The 20,719-nt window shown below is 42.3% G+C and overlaps 1 protein-coding gene across 1 annotated transcript in view; it reads left to right on the plus strand.

Annotated features, from left to right (window-relative positions):
- The window catches only part of MCF2L2 (MCF.2 cell line derived transforming sequence-like 2), a gene marked incomplete at both ends in the record, with an annotated part of 189,158 nt that overhangs the window by 72,497 nt on the left and 95,942 nt on the right, over window positions 1-20,719 (plus strand). Inside the window, 5 exons of the mRNA XM_084232714.1 lie at window positions 2,986-3,110; window positions 3,684-3,798; window positions 4,306-4,425; window positions 14,895-15,086; window positions 17,723-17,914. Coding sequence (XP_084088840.1) covers window positions 2,986-3,110; window positions 3,684-3,798; window positions 4,306-4,425; window positions 14,895-15,086; window positions 17,723-17,914 — 744 coding nt within the window. The remainder of the gene's footprint in view (window positions 1-2,985; window positions 3,111-3,683; window positions 3,799-4,305; window positions 4,426-14,894; window positions 15,087-17,722; window positions 17,915-20,719) is intronic.

Below are 20,719 nucleotides of genomic sequence, written 5' to 3' on the forward strand. Positions count from 1 at the left end.
ACCATAGATCTGAGTCATACAGCAGGGGAGGAGAAGGTAGAAGTTTTGAAACCAGGAAGGGAAGAGCATAAGCAACTGTGGTAATGGTTTATGGGTGATGTGGTGGTGGGAGAACTTTGAGGACTGTATCTGAGGAGAGAAACCAATTACTGTATAAAATTGAACAGCGATAAAAGAAAAAATAGTTAAACCCTCGTCTTCCCTCTTCTCCAGTGACTTGGCAGCCATGCATAATGTGAAGAGAAGGTATCTTAAGACTGGATAGTGCGTGTAAAACACATCCCAGCTTTGTGCTGGCAAGCAGAGGTGTGTGAGTCTCTATTCAAGGGCAACGCTTCTATGATCTACTCAGGACAGAGCAAGACATAATAGGCTGAAAGTACAGTGAGGGAGGGAGAGGAGTCGGCTTTTGAAGCACAAGCTTTCCTGTGGCTGTTGTGAAGTTTTAGGGCAGACTAATAGCTGACTTACTGCTTCATGTTCTCATGGATGTGTCTTTTCTTTGTGGACTAATTTGAGAAAGAGGACTATGAAAGGTGCTCTGAGCTGGGTCTAAGGAGAGGCACCCATTAAATGATTCATAAAAGCCAGTCAGAACCTGCTGAGAAGGGAGCTGGTTGGGTACTTTCAGGTCTTGCAGTAAAGGGAAGTCTCCCTGGAATTTATCAATGGGTGTCTGTCCCTTTCTGCTTCCGGAATTACAAACAGACCGGTTCCATTATTTTACAGAAGACCAGAACTCAACAGAGTAGAAAATAGAGGATTGGAAGGACACATCTCACATCTCAGCATTACATGTATTCTTGCTGCATAAAGCTTGAGAAGAAGAGTTGGGCTCTTTTATCTATGACCCAAAATTTTCAAAAATGCTTTGCTAAGTGGTTTATTTGTTCCCTTATTCAACATTTATTGATTACCCTCCATTACATGCTAGGAAAGCAAACAAACAGAATGTGAACTCAAGGAACACAGGGTGTAGTGAGGGCAACCTCAGAGTCTAGTATTTGGGGTAAGTTCATCCTTCCATAACAGGGAGCACTGTTCAATTCTCTTTATGGGGCTTGGTATCCAGATTTCACAGTATATTCTCAAGGTTACTCTGAGCAATGAAAAGATTTAGTATGAAACTGAAACCCTGAACCAGTTCCAACATGGGTATGTCTGAGGTTTATGCACATCATCAAGCAATACTGAAGCCCCAGTGGGGTATCTGAGAATTCAAGTCAATGCTGGCATTATCTACACAAGAGAGCGTCAGGTCCTACAAATTAAGGGCTAAGTTTCCCGAGGCTTCACTTCTCTTGGACTCCAACCTAGAAGCTTGCCAGAGCCCCTTCGTTGGGGGTTTTTATGAAGGCTTCCTAACATAGGCATGCTAAGGTAAATCATTGGCAGTGGCAATAGAATTCAATCTCCTGCTGCTCTCTCTTCCCTTCCCTGGAGGTCCAGAGGCATCCTTAGGTGCTTTCAAAACACGTTCACATAATATATGACACCTTTATCACTCTCCACACTTAAACATTCCAAGGGTTTGGGGAGCCGAGAGCCAGACACTGAAGACCAAATATATATGAGAACATATTTTCTTATAAATTACAATATCACACCTGAAAATACCTTTGAGAAGCTTGACCTTTTTCTTTGCCAATCATAATGGCCAAATTCATCTCCCATGATTCTTGGAAGAGACAGCACAGGGTGTAGAGTGCTGGGTCTAGGATACCCTGCCAGCCTGGCAGTTGACCATCTCAGGCCCACAGGCCCACAGTCATAGGCCAGGAGCTTGCAGAGCTGTCAGCACCAGGGGGTGAGGCTGACAGTGCTGAGAGTGGCAGGCAGGTACTATGCCTGGAATCCAGCTCATGAGTGATTGTATGGAGAGGCTACAGAACAGAAGCAACATGATGACAACAGGTAAATCAGAGAAATCTCTGGGGAATAGGGAAAAATTTTGGAATTTAGAGAACACATCTGAAGGGTGAATCTAGTATGTCAGGTCCAGCTGTCTATGTAGTGAGGGTTCCTGTGAAAGGCAGGTGAGTGGACCGTCTACCATTTCTGCACAGGCAGAGGCCACAGAGGTGAAGTAAAGGGAAAGAAACCGTTTCTTTCTTGTGTGTGATTACCAGCTATTGTCAGAATTGAACTGTGCAACTGTGCGCAAAAGAGGCTAAAACATCACTCAGGTGATATGGACTAACTCTGTAGCTCCATATAATTTGCAGTATTGTCTGACATAAGAAATAACTCTGTGTTCTCAGGCTTAGCTTTGATGACACAAGAAAGGACATGTTGGACATCACTGGCCTGTCTTCAAACCGTGTTGACCAGTCTTCCAGTCGCGATCTTGACATTCTCATTGTCTCAGCATCTCATGCCGTAGGGGTCCCCAACAGATTAGATTTACCCTGGAAGAATTAATCTTTCCATATGAAACTGAAATTGCTGCCCATTTCTGCAAAACTTCAAAAATTGAAAAAGTTCCATTTTTGTGGCACATGGAAAGAGATGCAGATGGCTATTGATGAGACCAGATGATCAACCAGCATTTTTTTTCATGATCAGCCAGCACTTTTGACATTATCATCGCATTGCAGTTTCTAGCACTGAACATTCAATATCTGTCATTTTGTTAACTAATTTACCACATTTTGTTAATTAATTTCACTTTCAATTTGTAACAGCCACCTGAGATGCACACACACACACACACACACAGTTGTAACTTTTAGAAAGGGAATGTGGATGGGCTGGCGCAAAAGACAGACTTTTTCCAGATACATCTTCCTGTGTATTTGGAATTTTGTATCATGTATATATATTACTTGTTAAAAACTAGTTAATTTTTTTAAGCTGCAGCTTGTCTTCATTAGTATTTAATTTTTAGGTGAAAAAAAATACCCATCTATTCTCCTCACCTCAGATCTACCAAGAAATTGTTTTTGTTAATGCCTTATAGAAGAGCCTCTATTTCTCTTTCTCTAGGATGAGCTTCAATTACTTGAAAAGCAGGGAGCCACATTGCTGTCTTGCATTCAAGAACCAGTGACCAGATATCCCATCAACAAACTCAATCCCAATGAACTTGAGAATGCAATCACCATGGAGAGGTGAGTGGGAAGGGGAATCTGCTTTTTCAGGAAAAAAGTGTAGAACTAAATGTTCTGAAATAACCAGAATGGATTGGGACAGCTATTGTTGGCCCATGGTAGGGTCAAGAAGGAAAATTACTTGAGACAACAAAGGAAAAAAGATAATATCCATCTGGCATGCATCTACCTAGATCTTTCTATGAGAATGTCATTTTCTCCTCTTAGGACTTACTGTCATTTTAGGTTTCAAGGGGGGTAATAGTACTAAGTGAGCTTCATTTCCAAGTAACGGTTTGGTTAGGTGCTGTGCTTTACACACCTGCCACTGGAGGTAGAAAAAGAAGGTGCAAAGGGAAGGTTACCTGGGGCTGGTTTTAAAGCCTAGCAGCTAAGTATTGGAAGGGAAGTTTCTATCTCGCATTGAGGGTGTCCTGATTGAACGACGGCAAATGTGGAAAACATCTGAAAACATGAGAAAATCCTAGGCAACAGCCTTCCATAAGATCACTGCAATAACACCATTGAAAACAGGTGCCATTTTCTGTGGTAATCAGTGCTAACCATAGTGTGCCTCTTCTCCTTTCTTGACAGGTTATTGGTTCAATTGAAAGAAACTGAGAAAGCTTTTAGTCAGTTTTGGTCTGAGCATCACCTGAAGCTTAACCAGTGCCTACAGCTACAGCATTTTGAGCACAACTTTTGTGAGGTGTTATTTTCCTGTTTAATAGAACTTTCTTTTATAACTTAGTGTCTTCTGATTTTCTCTTTCCCTTTGAATTCTGGATATTGACTTCCTCCCTCTCCCACCCACCCCAGTGCCGCTCTCCCCATGTATCCTTGCTTCCCCACAGATGCCCACCTCTCACATTTTAGGGAAGTAATAATCTTCTTGAATCCCATTTTCCTGACATATATTGGCATATATGGCATTTCAGTGGTTTATCTTCCTTTTTGATTGATAATCTATTCTTGTAGTTTTAATATTCCATCTGCATTCCATTTCAGCACCTGCCACCCCCTCTCAGCTTAATCAAAAATCTAATGAACTTTAAAAAAAATTATGGATAGATATATACAAGTCCTGAGTCCTTTTTTGGATATTTTAGTTTAGGTTGTTTTTTTTAATTTTTTTTATTTTTAAGAGTATAGCAAACTTATAACTCCAGATAGGTGCTCATTGGCTTACTCTGGACTGTTCTAATGTGTCTTGTAGGTTAAGCGTGCCCTGGAAAATTTGTTGGCAGAGCAAGCAGAGTTTACAGACATTGGAGACTGTGCAATGCATGTGGAGCAACTTCTTCAGGAGCACAAAACTCTGGAAGAGAAAGGCCAGGTTAGTTTTTTGCCATTTTTATGGACTAGGAAGGAAGTTGCTGTGGACAGTAACAGATTATGCCCATGCATTATTGTTGGAAGGTTCCTAAAGGACACAGGAATGCCCAATTCCTGACCTTTAGCCACCCCCTCTCACTGCAGGTCCCCAAAGAGATAGGCACTTTAAAAACTATGGTGAGTAACGCCAGCAGTGCAAGTTCTGTTAAGGCTTCTGGAAGCACTTGTTCGAGGCTGCGGCTTAGGTAGGGTGAGAGCTCAGGTTGGCCTTGCTAGCTCATGGGGTCAGCAGTGTTGAGTGGAGCAACAACCTGGGGGGAGGGAGAGTCACAAAGAGCTGATCACATCAGGAATCTCACCCTGGTGGCTGGATGTGTGAGTGGGGTGGGTATAAAGAGACAAAATTTTGAAAGCGGAAACCAAAAAAAAAAAAGACAGTGTAAAGGGAGAAATTGTCCCACATTAGTTGTGTTTCTACACAGTTATAATGTTTTTTCTTCTTTCTTTGAGAATTGTGAATATCAAACCTAAAAAGGCATATGCATTTCACAATTTTCATACCAGAAGTAAACAATTTCCCAGATCTACATACAAGTCAGTGCTTAGGAATCATACTGTTAGGGGGAAATGATGTCCTGAGCTAATTCCATGCAGGCTTTGTGGACTCCACCCCCACTCCAAACCAAAGCCATCAAGACATTGGGAAAGACAAATCCCGTCACCACCAAAGGGAAGGTGGCTGGGACCTGAGGGTGGAGTTAAGCAGCCAGCGGTGGTATAAAACCAGACATGTGGGCCTTGGGGGCTCTCTTCTAGGCTTCACGGCTCTTGGCTTACCGCCAGCTCTCAGAGTGCCATTTGGGATTTCATGTCAGTGGAACGGGTAGGACGCATTTAAGACTTTATCTCCCACTTTTCTCCCTGAGTTGTACATTTTCTCATTTCCCCTTCCCTTGTAAATAAATCTTTTATTAACCTTTTGTGTGTACCTGCAGTGGAGTATTAAGTCCCTTTTAAGTGCGCAGGTGAGGACCCACAGTCAGGCAACCCGTTTTATATCAGGCTGCCCTGTAACAATACTATTTTAAGTCTTTATAAATTTGGATGATTACAAATTAAGAGAATCAAGCCTTTTTCTAGAGAAGTTCCTTTCTGTCCTTCTTTAATAAGCTTCTCTATATTTTTGTCTCTTGGGAATCAAGTCTTTTAGTGCTTCCTTTCTGAACTGATCTAGAAGCATGTTTCCCAGATGATGATCTATAGTACTAGATATTTGCCTTTCAAAGTGTAATCCAGCAGCATGGATGTCACCAGAGTGAGTACTTCTTAAAATTGCACACTATCAGGCCCCTCCTCAGAATCAAAATCTGCATTTCAGTAAGATCTCTTGATGATTGACAAGCTTGTTATCATTAGACACAGCTGCTGCCCCCCAAATGGTAGTAAGAAATATAATCCAAGTTACACTGATGGAGCTAGAACACACAGATCAATAAGCATTAGCCAAACACTTTCATGCTGAAGAAATGAGTCATCAGAAATATTTATCAAGCAGTGATAAAACTGAATTTCATGTATATGTCTCAGATTCTTCAAGACAAATCCACTTTTGTCATTTTAGCTTTTCTCAAGAGAACTTATTAAATGTAGATGCTGTATCTTTACTTACACACTTTCATATATTACTAAAGAATGGGTCATCACATCTAGCCTTATCTCATTTGAAAAATATGGTTGTGGCATATATCTGTGTGCATACTAACCAATCGGAAATGTGTTCATTCGTCACCAGGTATTCCTTGCTCTTGATTCCATGGATATAGTAGGGAGCCAAACAGTCAAACCCTGCTTTAATGGGACTTACATTCTTCTGGGGGAGATATAGCTAAGTGAAAATAAGTAATAAATAAGTGTATCAGATAATGACAAGCAACCAGTTATCTTATCATAATTGGGACCTTTTAAAAAGGCCTTTGTGCAGATTTCTAAGAAGTGTTGTTTCTTTAGATGATAAGGGTTGGTTAACCTTTCCATTCATCCTCTGAAGGGTTATAGGAACAATGCGATGTTCTAGGAACAAGGACCCTGTTTGTGGTTTATCCTTTACTCAACACTCAGGTATCAGTGTCTCCCTCAGTATAGCCACACACTGATTTCTGGGATGTGCTGACTTTCTTATTCTGCCATATCCTCATGGGTAACCTTGAACCAACTCACTAACCAAACTCTGGTTGCATGCTAATCAAATCTGTTCTTTTATCTTGTTGTGGTTTAAGAGTTTAGAATCTTTTGAATGCTTATTTCTGCATCTGAAAAACAATGGTTTCAGGCATTCTTTTCTTTAGAAGCAGAATTTGTTCTAGGTTTTGACTGTGAGGCTTGCTGGGGCCATCTGGTGATGGGCCAGCCGAGATCAGTCAAGAGAGGGAAGGAAAGACCAATGAGATTCCAGCCCTGACCTCTCCCCACAAGGTCTGGGGCCAGCACTTGTGCTACTGTGTACAAGAAGGCAGGGACCCATGAACTCCTAGTGATGTAAAGGCTTGGGCTTTTATTTTTTTACTTTTACTGTCAAAACTCAAGTTATTATAAGGGGCATGCAATTGTATGGGGAATCTAACCAAGATGAAAATGCATACATTGTGCAAAAAATGAAAAATGATGTAAGAAATATATTTAAAAAATAAAGGTAAAACAACTTTTGGAAACAAAAAAAAAAGCTCAAGTTATTTTATTTTAATTTTAATTCTTTTTTTTTTTTTTTTTTTTTTTTTTTACTGTGGTCATAGTGGTTATATACTATATATGATTTAGGGGAATAAGTTCACAACTCTTCAGATGTATGTCAACACATCACACCCACCATGACAGCACCCAATAAGTTTCTTTTCTTTTTTTTAACATTTATCATTTTTTACATTTTTTAGACAATATTTGCTTCCCCCACCCCCTCAGATTGAGTCCCCATAGAGTTTCCTTCCCCAAGGCACCCGTGCACCATCACCTCAGTCCCCTGTGCTCCTCCCTCCCTCCCTCCCTCTCACCCCTCTGCCTCCTCCTCCCCTACAGTATGTCTCTGGTTTACAATTGTCTGTTTTTGCTTTGTTGTGTTTTGTACTGTTATTATTATTATTTTTACACCAATGTCTTATTTGGTTCTCCTATATACAACCCAAATGCCCAAAAATAGATGACTGGATCAAGAAGATGTGGTACATATACATCATGGAATATTATTCAGCAATCAAAAAAGATAAACTCATGCCATTCACAGCAATGTGGATGGAGCTAGAAGGAATTATACTCAGTGAAATAAGCCAGAAGGAAAATGAAAAATATCGGATGATTTCACTTAAAACAAGTTTGTTTTCTTTTTTTTTTAATAGAGGCATGCTTTATTTATTATTTATTTTATTTTATTTGTTTTTTTGTTTGTTTGGTTGGTTGTTTATACATGCACTGGGTACAGTCAGAAGCGCGGGAGGGTGAGAGAATTCACCAGAGCCAGAGCGGGGAGCAGAGCAGGCAGAAGGACCGAAGTACACTGCTGAGGGGAGCAGCGGGCGGCAGGAGAGGTCTGCGCGCCATGTGGGACCCTCCTCCGGTGGCCAGGGAGCAGCCAGGGATCAAACTGGCGCCGCAGAGGCTGCGGGCAGCTTCGCAACCCAGCGCTCAACCGCTGCGCCACCGGGGAGGCCCAGTTTGTTTTCTTTTTGATGGAAATCTTCAGTTACACAGATATATGCCACAACCATATTTTTCAAATGAGATAAGGCTAGATGTGATGACCCATTCTTTAGTAATATATGAAAGGATGTAAGTAAAGATACAGTATCTACATTTAATAAGTTCTCTTGAGAAAAGTTAAAATGACAAGAGATAGATGAACTCATGTATCTATCGATCAGTTTCAGCACCTGCTGCTTTTCTTGTTTCATCTGACTCACCTCCCCATTCTTTTTTTGTTTGTTTGTTTAGAGAAAGAAAAAGTTTACTGAAGAGAAAAGGAACAGAAATAAAGTGGGACTCCCAGGCCAGTGGAACCAGGCCAGGGAGGGGCAAAGAAGCCCTCACTTCCCCATTCTTACGCTGTCCGTGGTTTCACTTAGGGTTCACTGATAGAGCAACATTGTTACAGAACAACCCTGATATGAAATGGGTTGGCCTGATGGTGGGTCCTCACCCATGTGCTTAAAAGGGAAAGGGACTTATAATAATACTCAACAGCAGGGCACACACAAAAAGTTTAATGAAGAGTTTATTTACAAAAGAAGGGGAAATGAAGAAATGAATAACTCAGGGGGAAAGAGAGGGAGATAAATTCGTGAATGTGTCCCACAGTTCCGCTGAGCTGGAATCCCAACAGCACGCTGAGAGCTGGCGAAAAACTGAGACCCCCCACGGCCCACATGGTTTATCCCAAAACCGGCTGCTTACCTCCACCCTCAGGCTCCAGCAGCTCTCCCTTCAGTGATGATGACAGTATGGGATTTGTAGTTCTTGGTGTCTTGGATATCTTTGGTCTGGAGTGGGGGTGGAGTCTATACCACCTACTTGTGGAGTTTGTTCAGGACATCCTTTCCCTCTAACAGTATCACTCTTTCTCACCGTTTTCTTCCACAGCAGATACTCTCAGCTTTCATCTTTCATAACATAGAGTCCTTAGGGGTGGGGAGGGGGGGATAGGCTATCCTTACAACAAAGATTTCTGAATTACATGTTGTAACTTTACCATCCAGCCTTCTGGAATTTATAGCATCTGAAAGATGTTAGACAGGCTTGTGATCAGAACACCAGATTTCAGCTGTTTCTTTCTCACTTTGCAAGTTTGTTGTCTATTTACCTTGAGTTTAAGTTGTATAGATTACAAAATAAACTGTGATTTGGAGACCTTACTGTGAAGTTCTGCTGGATTTAATCATCATGGGTCATGGTTGTATAGCCGTCATTCACAGCATTCACAGTGAGGAGACCATCTGGGCTAGAAGGTGACAAGACACAAGCTTTGGGGTCAGACAGAACTGGATTTAAATCTTGGCTCTAATAACTACCCACTGTGTGGCCCTAGTTAAGTGCCTTAGCTTTTCTGCACACATCCCCTCATCTGTAAGACAGATAGGATAGCTCCTACCTCAGAGTCCCTTAAAGCTGTAATGAGTGAGAAGTGTAGTAGGGACTTAGTGAGTGCCTGAAAACATGGTAGGTGATCAGAACTCGGAAGCTATTATTATTATCCATTCATTTCACTAGGGTGGTCTTCCAGCCAACCAGTGGTGGCTCTTGTTATGGATCTTTTTCCAAGATGCATTTGAATATGTTACTCACATCTTTCCCCAGAAATCTCAAGTGTTTGAAGAAGAGTTCTGAAGGAAGAGATACCACATGCTTGTGAGGGCACTTGGAAATCTTCTGTGAAGTTCCCTATACCTAGAAAACTCACGTTGTACTTAATAAATTAGACATCTGGGTTAAAAAATATAACAACACAGATATCCTTGCCAGATTTCATGCTTCTCTATTTGACTAAAATCAGATCAGTTTTGTTACAGAGCAGCCCTGATATAAAACGGGTTGCCTGGCTGTGGGTCCTCACCCTCATGCTTAAAAGGGACTTATTAATACTCCACTGCCGGCACACACAAAAGGTTAATAAAAGTTTTATTTACAAGGGAAGGGGAAATGAGGAAATATACAACTCAGGGAGAAAATAGGGAAATAAAATCTTAAATGCGTCCTACCTGATCCACCGATCTGGAAACCCAGTGGCACTCTGAGAGCTGGCCAAGTGCTGCGAGCTGGTGGAGAGCCAAAAGGAAATCCCCCAAAGCCCACGTGTCTGGTTTTATACCAAACCTGGCTGCTTAACTCCACCCTCAGGTCCCAGCAACCTTCCCTTTAGTGGTGATGGGATTTGTGTTTCCCAATGTTCTGATGGCTTTGGTCTGGAGTGGGGGTGGAGTCCACAATGCCTGCATGGAATTAGCTCAGAACATCCTTTCCCCCTAACAATTTGACCAGCCAAAGGATGTCACCAACCAAGAGAGATATAGGCCATTTTTCTTCATGAAAAAAGGGGATTCTAGAGCCAGATCATCTGAATTGGAAGCCCAGCTCTTCTCTTTCTTATTTGGACCACCTTGGGGCATTGTGGCTCTCACTCTTTTTAAAAAATATTTGTATCTTTTATAAAAAATATATTCAAGGGTTTATGATTAGGAGTAAAAAAAATGATCACTATAAGCACCAGAACAGCGCCTGGCATGTAGAAAGCTCACAGTGAATGTTTGCTGCTATTGTGAACATCTTAGAGGGAGTGGGGTACATTCTATGCTACAGAATGTTTCCTAGCTTGAATCTGCAGTAGCTGAGTCCCTCTGGGAAGAGTATCTCATTTATTCTTCATTCATTGTGCAAGTATTTATTGTTCTCCTACCATGCCTAGCACTTGTCTAAGTTTTGAGGACACAGCACTAAAATAGTAAAAAATCTGAGCTCAAGAAATAGCATTCTAATCTCCTTTCAGGAATGGTGACCAGTGTGCCTGGGGCGTTGCTGTTCAGAACCAGAGCACTAGGTGTTTGTCCCTGAGTTCTTTTAAATAGTGCTATTTGCGCCCCTAGAATTACTCCTTTTGTGCAACAATTATTTATTCTTAAGTAATATGTGCCCTTTATCATCTTATGAGTTAGTGCATGCAATAGGGTATATGGCATAGCTTAGGTGATAGAAAAGTGTTTCCCACACAATGAAGTATTAGGAAAGTCACAGATTGTTGCGGGAGCCTGCAGGAGAGGCATTAAAAAATGGTTGATCCAGAGAAATTTTCCTAGAGAAGATTGACTCGGAGGGGTAACTTAGAGTTAGTTCCAGAGCAGTGGGGCTGCATGGGGGATGGGAGGTGGAAGGTGGAGGGTGAGAGAGGATGGGGCTTTCTAGGCAGGAAAGAGCAAGTAGAGAAAGCAGGAGACCTGAAGTTCCCTAAAAATTTCAGAAATAACAAAAGGGTCATTAGTTCGATTACAGCAAGTGGAGAAGGAGAGCCACAGGTATCAGGGAGATAAAGAAAGACCTTTTGTGCTTTGCTCAGGAGTTTGAACTTTCTCCTGAAGACCACAGGGGGCCGTGAAAAGATTTGAGACTTGGGAATGAGGGAATATTGATAAGACATTGCAATGGAATTGCTGCTTTATCAGCAGAGTAGCACATGCTTTGAAGGAGAGCCTGAGGAAAGCAAAGAGACTTGCTGTTCTAGTCAGAGAGCAGGAAGGCCTGAAAAGAGAGTGACAAGGAGGTGGCAGAGAAGGGCTCAGAATCAAAAAGGTAATAAGAAACATGTGAGCTCTGCAGGGCTTGAAGAGGGGACAGGGGTCTTGAGATTATTGAAACCATAAACCATTGTAAGTGAAGCGAGGGGAAGCTATCATTACTTGGAATCATCATGACTCCTTACTGTAGAAAGTTAAATCAGGGCAAATGTGGGGCACTGGATGCCCCACATGGTCAGCAAGGGTGCGTGTGGGCTCCCTGCTCCTGGAGACCTGTGGGAACAGGGTGGTCATGTGTTGACTCACACATCAGTATTGTTTCACATAGATCCAGCCAGGAGAATCACTGCATCATCCAGTTCATTGGCTCATTCATTCATTCATTTTACTGGTCAAATATTTATGCGATACCTACTAAGCACTGTCATAGAGCTTTTGTATTGGTGGAAGTGGGTGGAGGAGGGAGGAGTCACACATTAAAGTAAATACAGAAGGTACTTTTAGACAGACACAGTGCTGGTAAATCAATGAAAACAAAGTGAGAGAGCAACTCAGTGTGGGCGTGTTTCAGGGTGTGACTAGATGTACCGGCAGGCAAGGGCTATGAGCTGGGGCCTGAGAAGAGTTTCACAGGGAGTGCCCTGAGGCAGGGTGAGTTTGCCTGCTTTGTTAAAGGCATATCTCTTCACTGGGTAACTGCTGTAGCCCGGCAAATGGTCTCCCTGCTTGGCCTCTTCTCAGCCATTCTTCCTACCGCAGCTGGAGCATTTCTTCTAAAAATATAATTGAGATCCTCACCTCAAAACCCTGCAAAGGGCCTCCCTGGTGGCGCAAGGGGTTGAGACTCAACCTATGAATCAATCTGTGGCCTCTGCAGCAAGAGTTCGATCCCTGGCCAGGAAGCTACCAACATGGCGCAGCAGACCTCTCCTGACTCACCCACTGTTCCCCTCAGCTGCTGCTGTCGTGAGCAACTAGCATTTACTCATTGTGACATGTGAATCTGCAGGGTTTTGTTTTTTGTTTTTTTTGTTTTTTTTTAAACTAGCCTGCATTTTATTTTATTTTTTAAAGATTTATTTATTCATGCATATAAGAACTGAGGTACAGGCCAGAGGCATGGGGGTGAGAGGGTTCACCAGAGACAGAGTGGGGAGCAGAACAGGAAGATCTACTGAAATACACTGCTGGTAGGGAGCAGTGGGTGAGACAGGAGAAGTCTGCTGTGCCATGTGGTCAGCTCCCTGGCTGGGGATCGAACTCGTGCTGCAGTGGCTGGAGATAGCTTGGTAGCACTGTGCCTTTAACGTCTGCACCACCAGGGAGGCCCACAAATTAGAGGTTTTATATTCTCTGGATAAATACCCAGAAGTGGAATAGTTGGATCATAGGACATTCCTGTTTTTACTTTTTGAGGAATCTCTATACTGTTTTCCACAGTGGTTGTGTTATAGAGCAACCCCGATATTAAACGGGTTCCTGGCTGTGGGTCCTCACCCGCGCGCTTTAAAGGGACTTATGAATACTCTACTACAGACACACACAAAAAGGTTAATAAAAAGTTTATTTACAAGAGGAAAGGAAATAAGGAAAATGTACAACTCAGGGAGAAAATAGGGAAATAAAGTCTTTAATGCGTCCTACCCGATCCGACGACCTGGAAACCCAAAGTTACTCTCAGAGCTGGCCGGACGCTGCGAGCTGGTGGAGAGCCAAAATGGGGTCCCCCAAAGCCCACGTGTCTGCCTTTTATATCCACCTGGCTGCTTAACCCCACCCTCAGGTCCCAGCCACCTTCCCTTTGGTGGTGATGGGATTTGGAGTTCCCAGTGTCTTTGGCTTTGACCTGGGGTGGGGGTGGAGTCCACAAAGCCTATATGGAATTTGCTTTGGGACATCCTTTTCCCCCTAACAGTTGTACCACTTTGCATTCCCACCAACACTGTATAAAATGTATCAGGCTTCTCTTTTCTACAATTCCTTGCCAACACTTGTTGTTTCCTGACTTTTTGGTATAAGCTGTCTCACAAGTGTGAGGTGATGGCTCATTATTGTTTTGATTTGCATCTCCCTGATAGTAAGAGATACTGAACATCTTTTCTTGTGCCTATTGACCATCTGTGTGTCTTGGAGAAGTGTCAACTTAGATTCCCCAAATTCTTTCTAAGGACTGCAGTCTCAGACCTGGTCTATTATCTCTTCTGCACAGGTCGATCAGGACCTTCTTCTCGAGATCTTCCCTCATCATCATATTTAAGATAGCAGCTCCTGCACCCATACTTCCTGTACTTCTCTCGGTTTTATTTTTCTCCATATCATTCATCACTATCTAAGACAATACATAATCTACATATTTAATTGCTTATTGCCTGTGTCTCCTATTGAAATGTAAGTTTCATGTGGGCAGGGATCTTTGTCTGCCTTGTTTGCCATCAACCCCTAGCACCTAAGACAGTATTTGGCACATGTTAGGACCTCAATAATATGTAATGAATGAGTTAAAAACAGAAAAACATGGCATTTATGGTTAGGACAAAGCAAGTTACACAGAGAGAGGTAGGAGATGCAGTGGCTGGATAGACAAGATGAGAGCAGTTAGAGATCTTGTCGGTTGCAGGAAGCAGTTTAGGTAAACATATTTCTTAAGTCTCATGACCACTGACCCCCCCAACCCCTGCCCATAGAGTTGTCCAAACCAGATCTTTACCAGATTCTCAACTTCAGTTCACTACTGACTCTCTTTACTGTCATGTGTCTGTCCCTTTCCCTTTTCTGTTTAGTTGAAAGGGATTTAGAGTCTCCTGTTCTGTGCAGTGTAACACTTCTGCTTACCTAGCTTAGAATTTATCAGTGTTGTAATCATCTAATTATTTGTACAATTTATTTCCTATCTGAGTTCTTCATTAGGCTGAAAACTCCTAGCTTGTTAACACTGTATCTTCAGTGCTTACCCTAAAATTCAACAGGTATTCGAATGAATGACTTGATATCCTTCTGAGTGCAGATGACCTTGAACTAGATTAGATTTCCAGGAGACCTTGAATGGCCACAGGGCTCTCCCAGATTCCCCAGTTTCAGACTTTCAGTCAAGACCTGAATCAACAGCTCCGCAACCTCCCTCCACGCTTGAAACACAGTGTCAGGCAAATATCAGCCTTCCTATGACCTGGCTTCTGATGCTTGGCTCTGCATGTTTGTTTTGGAGGAGCCCTTGGAAAAGGCCCAGCTCCTGGCACTCATTGGAGACCAGCTCATCCAAAGCCATCACTATGCAGCAGACTCCATCAGACCCAGGTGTGTGGAACTCAGGCACCTCTGTGATGACTTCATCAATGAAAACAAGAAAAAAGATGACATTCTAGCAAAGTCCTTGGAGTTGCATAGACAACTGGACAAGGTGAGCAAAACCAAGCAGTGACCATGATATCTGCAAGATTTTCTATTAAACAGTTTTCCTGGGGGGCCTTCCTGGTGGCGCAGGGGTTAAAGTCTCAGTGCTGTCAAGCTATCACCAGCCATGGCGGCATGAGTTTGATCCTTGGCCAGGGAGCTAACCCACATGGCTCAGCAGACCTCGCCTGTCTTGCTTGCTTCTCTCCTCAGTAGTGTATTTCAGTAGATCTGCCTGTTTTGCTTCCCACTCTGTCTGGTGAATTCCCCCCTCCCCCCACACCTCTGGCCCTTACCCCAGTTCTTGTATGCATAAATAAATAAATCTTTAAAAAACAAAACAAAACAGTTTTCCTGCCCCACAGTTGTCAAGAGGATAAGTGCCTCATGTGAACAGATTTCATAAGGATTTAACTGCAGCTCGTAGAGGTATTGAAGTTAAAAATGCTCCAACAATCTCACCACATCCCACTAGACTGAACTAAAGTCCATTTTACTCTCGGGGGACCCAGATTTAAAGAATGTGTGTTGCCTGACCATATAGCACATTTCTTGTTTTCCCTTCAGGTGTACAAAGAACAAAACTATATTTGCAAAGTGTTCCCTCATATAAGACATCAGACTGTGATTCCTTTGGGTTTTTATTGCAGGCTGCTCATGGAAAACAGGGACACATAATGACCACTTCCTGGACATCTACTGTGTTCCTGCCAGGAGCATAATATGTCATCTATTTAATCCTCAAGACAACCTGTGGGGAAAGTATTAATGGCCTCATTTTATGGAGGCAGAGACTGATATTCCACTAAGTCAATGGGTCTCAACATTGACTTCATGAGGCTCCCCTGATAGGCTTGCTGTGGCTGCAGATGCCCTGAGGTGCCCTGCCCCAGAGTCAAGATTCAGGAGGCCTGGGGTGATGCCCACGAATCAGGATTTTAGTCAAGTGTACAGATCACGCTGATGCAGGTGGCACAAAGACAACACTGAGAAACTCTGGGGTGAGTGATTGCTTAGCACCCCACTCAGGGTGAACAGAGGATGCTGGACTTGAAGTCAGTCCTGCTAAAGTCCTAGGCCCAGTCCCATTTGGCTAGACAGCAATGCCACAGCCTCCTATGCCCTTCAGTGAGGACCGCTGGGGCAAGTGCCCAGTCAGCAATAATAGTGACTTCTGGAGCCTTCCCTGTCAGCCGTTCCCAGACAGCACACAGCTCAGGGCTGTGAATCAGCATCCCTCTTCCCACAGGTATTTCTCTCTCCATTGACCCAGGGCACCCATCCAGGCTATTTTACATCATCCCACTGCCAAAGGGATTTTAATGTCAATGAAACACAGCTGTTTCAGAAGCAAGTGATTCAGAATGGCCTCTTGCACAGCTTGCTCTGTGCACTGGGCTCTCTGCAGGATCAGCTGCTGTTTTCCTCATTCTATTTCTGCTCCAGAAATTAAAACCTATGCTGGTGTGTATGTGTGTGAGTTTGTGTGTGTGCGCACGCACGCGTGCATGTGTGCAAGCATGCCTAAGTAACTGCTGTGACTCTGTAGAAGACCCCGGTTTAATGCTTTCTGCAGATGCAGGCATTATGATTAAAGAGAATATTTTCATCTTTGAAAATATGATTTCATATTACTTTGAAAGTCTAAAAATGTAAAAAGGAGAAGGAAAAAGTCACTCATGGACACCTATATAGCTCACTCCCCTTCTCATCCACACACCAGTGATAGTCATCAATTATTAAATATCTTTATTGCTTTTTATAATTCTAAAAGTAGTATTATTCTATCTACATCATTTAAGGAAAAAAATGAAGACCACAATGTAAGTGCCTATTAATTTTCCTAAATATCACCACTTTGGAGTGCTCCCTTCTGATCTTGTTTCTACTCTGTAGTTACTTCTGATCTGTATTTTACATAGCTCTTCAGGTCACATGGTAAAGGAAAATGCAAGTGTACCTGCACTGGAAGCTTCTTTTCATGTAGATTTTCGGCAGTAAAAGGGCTCCTGTCTTTCTGTTCTAGTCTTTAAAAACATTGATTTGTTAGAATCATCACCTATCTGATTTCATTCCAGCATTCCGCAAAGTTAGAATATTGCTGTTCTGAGTTACAAAATTTTGCATTCTTGGAAGTTTCCTTAGGAAAGAAAAATGCCAATAAATGCAAATGTGGGCAGAGGAAAGTGGTGTTTTTGTTAAAAAGGAACATTCCCTCCTCCAGGAAGGCATATAGGAGGCCAGACCTCATGCCTCATCGGCCACTTTGTGCTCATGTAATCAATTAGGGTGCAAGACAAGTAGCTACCAAATAAACCTCAAAGCCACTAGTTACATTTTTTTATGGTTAAGCCAAATATAGCAGTACTTAACTCTCTTCTCCTGGAGATGTAACACTTATTGTAGGTGGAGAAGGGAGGAATATTTATGTGACTGGGTGACATCCCTGAGAAGTGGACAGACATGAAATTTTTGAACTCATCCTCCTTCTAGTGTATTTACAGTGGTCACACCTCTAAACTTTATGCTGTCCCCCAACAATCTCCCATGGTTTCAGATTCCTTGTTGATCCCATAGAAGCTCAGACCTCCTGAGGACTGTGATCAAGCTAGCCCCCAACGGCACTTTATTTCTTTCCCAAAGGTCAGCCAGTGGTGTGAAGAAGGAATCTACCTCTTGGCTTCCCAAGCTGTAGACAAGTGCCAGTCACGAGAAGGGGTTGACACTGCCTTGAATGACATCGAGACTTTCCTGAGCGCAGCGAAGGATTACCAGTTACCCAACCCCAGGGACTTCTACAACCAGTTTGAGCTGATGCTCACCGTTGAAGTAAAGGTAATATTTCTGGGATATGTTAATCCTGTGGTTGGGAGCAAGACGTGGGAAGACTTTGCTTATTGCCTAAAAAAATCCAGGTAGAATGTAGTGAGTAGGTTAACCAGTTCCTGAGCCCTCAAGTGACCTCTTAGACTTCTGGTCTGTGCTTCTGGCAAACCAACCCTTCATAGTTTGACTAAGTCATCACCTTCTGCCACTCATTTCTCTACAAATGCTATGAGCATCTCTGATGTATCATGCACTGTGCTGTGCGCTGAGGACACTACCATGAGCAGAAATAGACGTGCTTCCATCCCTCATGGAATTTATATGTAAAATAGATCCAGGGCCTCCCTGGTGGCACAGGCGATTGAGCGCAGGGCTGTGAAGCTGTCTGCAGCCTCTGCAGCGTGGATTTGATCCCGGCCGCCCAGGGAGATGCCCACATGAGCGGCAGACCTCTACTGTCTCGCCCACTGCTCCCCTCAGCAGTGTGTTTCAGTCAGTCTGCCTGTTCTGCTCCCTGCTCTGTCTCTGGTGAGTCCTCTCACCTCCTGCTCATCTGGCCTGTACCCTGGTTCTTGTATGCATAAATAAATAAATCTTTAAAAAAATAAAAAATAAAATAAAATAGATCTAAAAATCCCCAAAGCCCATCTCTTCTTTAGGTTTGAAATAAAATTCTAAGTTATAGATTTAATTAACCTGTTGTTTGGAGAGTTTTGTACAATGAGAACTTACAACATTATCCGAACTGATACTCTACCCCTATAGACGCCTTCTTAGATATATGTATATGCAGAGTTTAATATAGACACCTCTATCTTCAGACTTTGAAAGGACCTAGAAGCAGTGAAATGCCCAATATGATAAGCACACCTAACACCAAGATTTTGGTTTCTAATACCATTTTTCAGTAAAAGAGACCTGGGCTTCTTGGAGAAGTGGCTGATTCTAGAACTGGGGTGGGAAATTCGTGTACGATACTAGTGCATCTTATAGTGCCAGAAAGCCTAAAATCAAAACAACAAACCATAATGCTGGGACACAGGAAACAACTGAAAGAGCACCCCATGACCAATACTGGAACAATTTGAACTACAAAATTAATAAAGTATATTGGATTACAAACCAAAGTATAAAATAGATATCCATGAATCCATTCTCACAAAATTAATGGTGGACTAAATATATTAATGGGGGAGAGGAAACTAATCTCCCATGGAGAATAATTCTAAATTGTTCATGTAGAGATTTTGGCCTCGAGGAGGTGGGGGATTTTCCTTAGTTACGACTTTGCGATATGACATCTTTCCAAAGAGTGCAGTATGTGACTTTATAGTAGAGAAACCTAGCAAATACTACCTCAACAGGTGATCAAGGTCAACAGTCATTTATAGAGAATGTACCCTTGAAAGGATGAGATGAAAATGGTACTTTACTTCTGTGGTCTTCCCCCTAAAAACCCGTAACTCCAGGCTAATCATAAGAAAAACATCAGATAAATCCCATTTGGGGGCACTCTATAAAATACTTGATCTATAGTCCTTTAAAAAGTCAAGGTCGTCAAAATCCGGGAAAAGCTAAGAAACCATCATAGCCAAGAGGAACCTAGGAAGTCATGGTAACTAAATGTAATGTGGTGCCCTAGATAGAACCTTAGGGAAAAAAGATAAATTAAGCAAAATTAGGAAAATGTAAATAAAGTAGGGAACTTATTTATTATTTATTATAATAATAAAAAGAATGAATCAATGTTATTGAGTTGTTAGAAAAGTCATGATGTGTTTTTTTCTGTTTTCTATGCAAAAATGTGTCATGACTTTTCTGACCACCCAATAATTCATTAACTATAACAAATGTACCATACTAATATGTTAATAGTGGGGGAAACTGGATATGGTGTATATGGCAACCCTGTACTATTTTGTAATTTTTCTGTAAATCTAAAACTATTATAAAAAGTAACATATTTCTAAAAAGCTGATATGTCTCAATAACATTTAAGACACAGTGATTATCAAAACTATACCAGCAATAGACTCTTGTTCTTAAGAACTGTCTGTTTGAGGCTCTTCAAATACCTTTTCCTAATATACTGTCATCGTGTTACCCTCTTAGTGCTACTGTTTAGATTTTTCTCCCTTGTTCACTTTCCTTACCCAGACTAGAAAATGAACAATCTCAGTAGCAAATAACAAATTTTTTTAATAAATTTTATTTTTATATTCCCCATACAATTGCAACCCCCTTATTTTGACCCCAATCCCTCCCCTCCCCGCCCCCAACCCCCATAGAGTGTCTCTGGTTCATAGTTTAGCAAATAACAAAATTTAATTTTGCAAACATTCATTGGGTTCCCAGTCTGGGCTTTATTTTAGGAAGACAATATGAAAAACAGCCCCGTAGTCACAGGGCTGCCAGGTTAGTGGAAGACAAACATGTGCCCACTAAGTGCTCCTTGGCTAAGAGATATAGAATGCAAGAGACACGATGTGAGGGCGATCTGGCTGCGACATCTCTCACCATGTTGATCACCAAGGTTGATCAGGCTGATCTGGCTGACTAGGAACATGTCCCCTTCCTCCCTCACTGTTCCATGTGCATCCCTCCCAAATCTTCATGCTAGGTGGAAGAAGACGGCCTTCCCAGGGCAGAATGACCCGTTCTTTGGTCATGGGTATACAAGTAGCCACGCTCCCTGCTAGATTGTCCAAATAAGATCTCAAGAGACAGTCGGGCACACAGGGGAGGCAGTCTTCAGCTCAGCCTGGGCACCTAGGGTGTCCATACGAGACACCTAAATCCAGTTGGGAAAATTGG

This window comes from Talpa europaea, assembly GCF_964194135.1.
Source record: "Talpa europaea genome assembly, chromosome: 4".
NCBI lineage: Eukaryota > Metazoa > Chordata > Mammalia > Eulipotyphla > Talpidae > Talpa > Talpa europaea.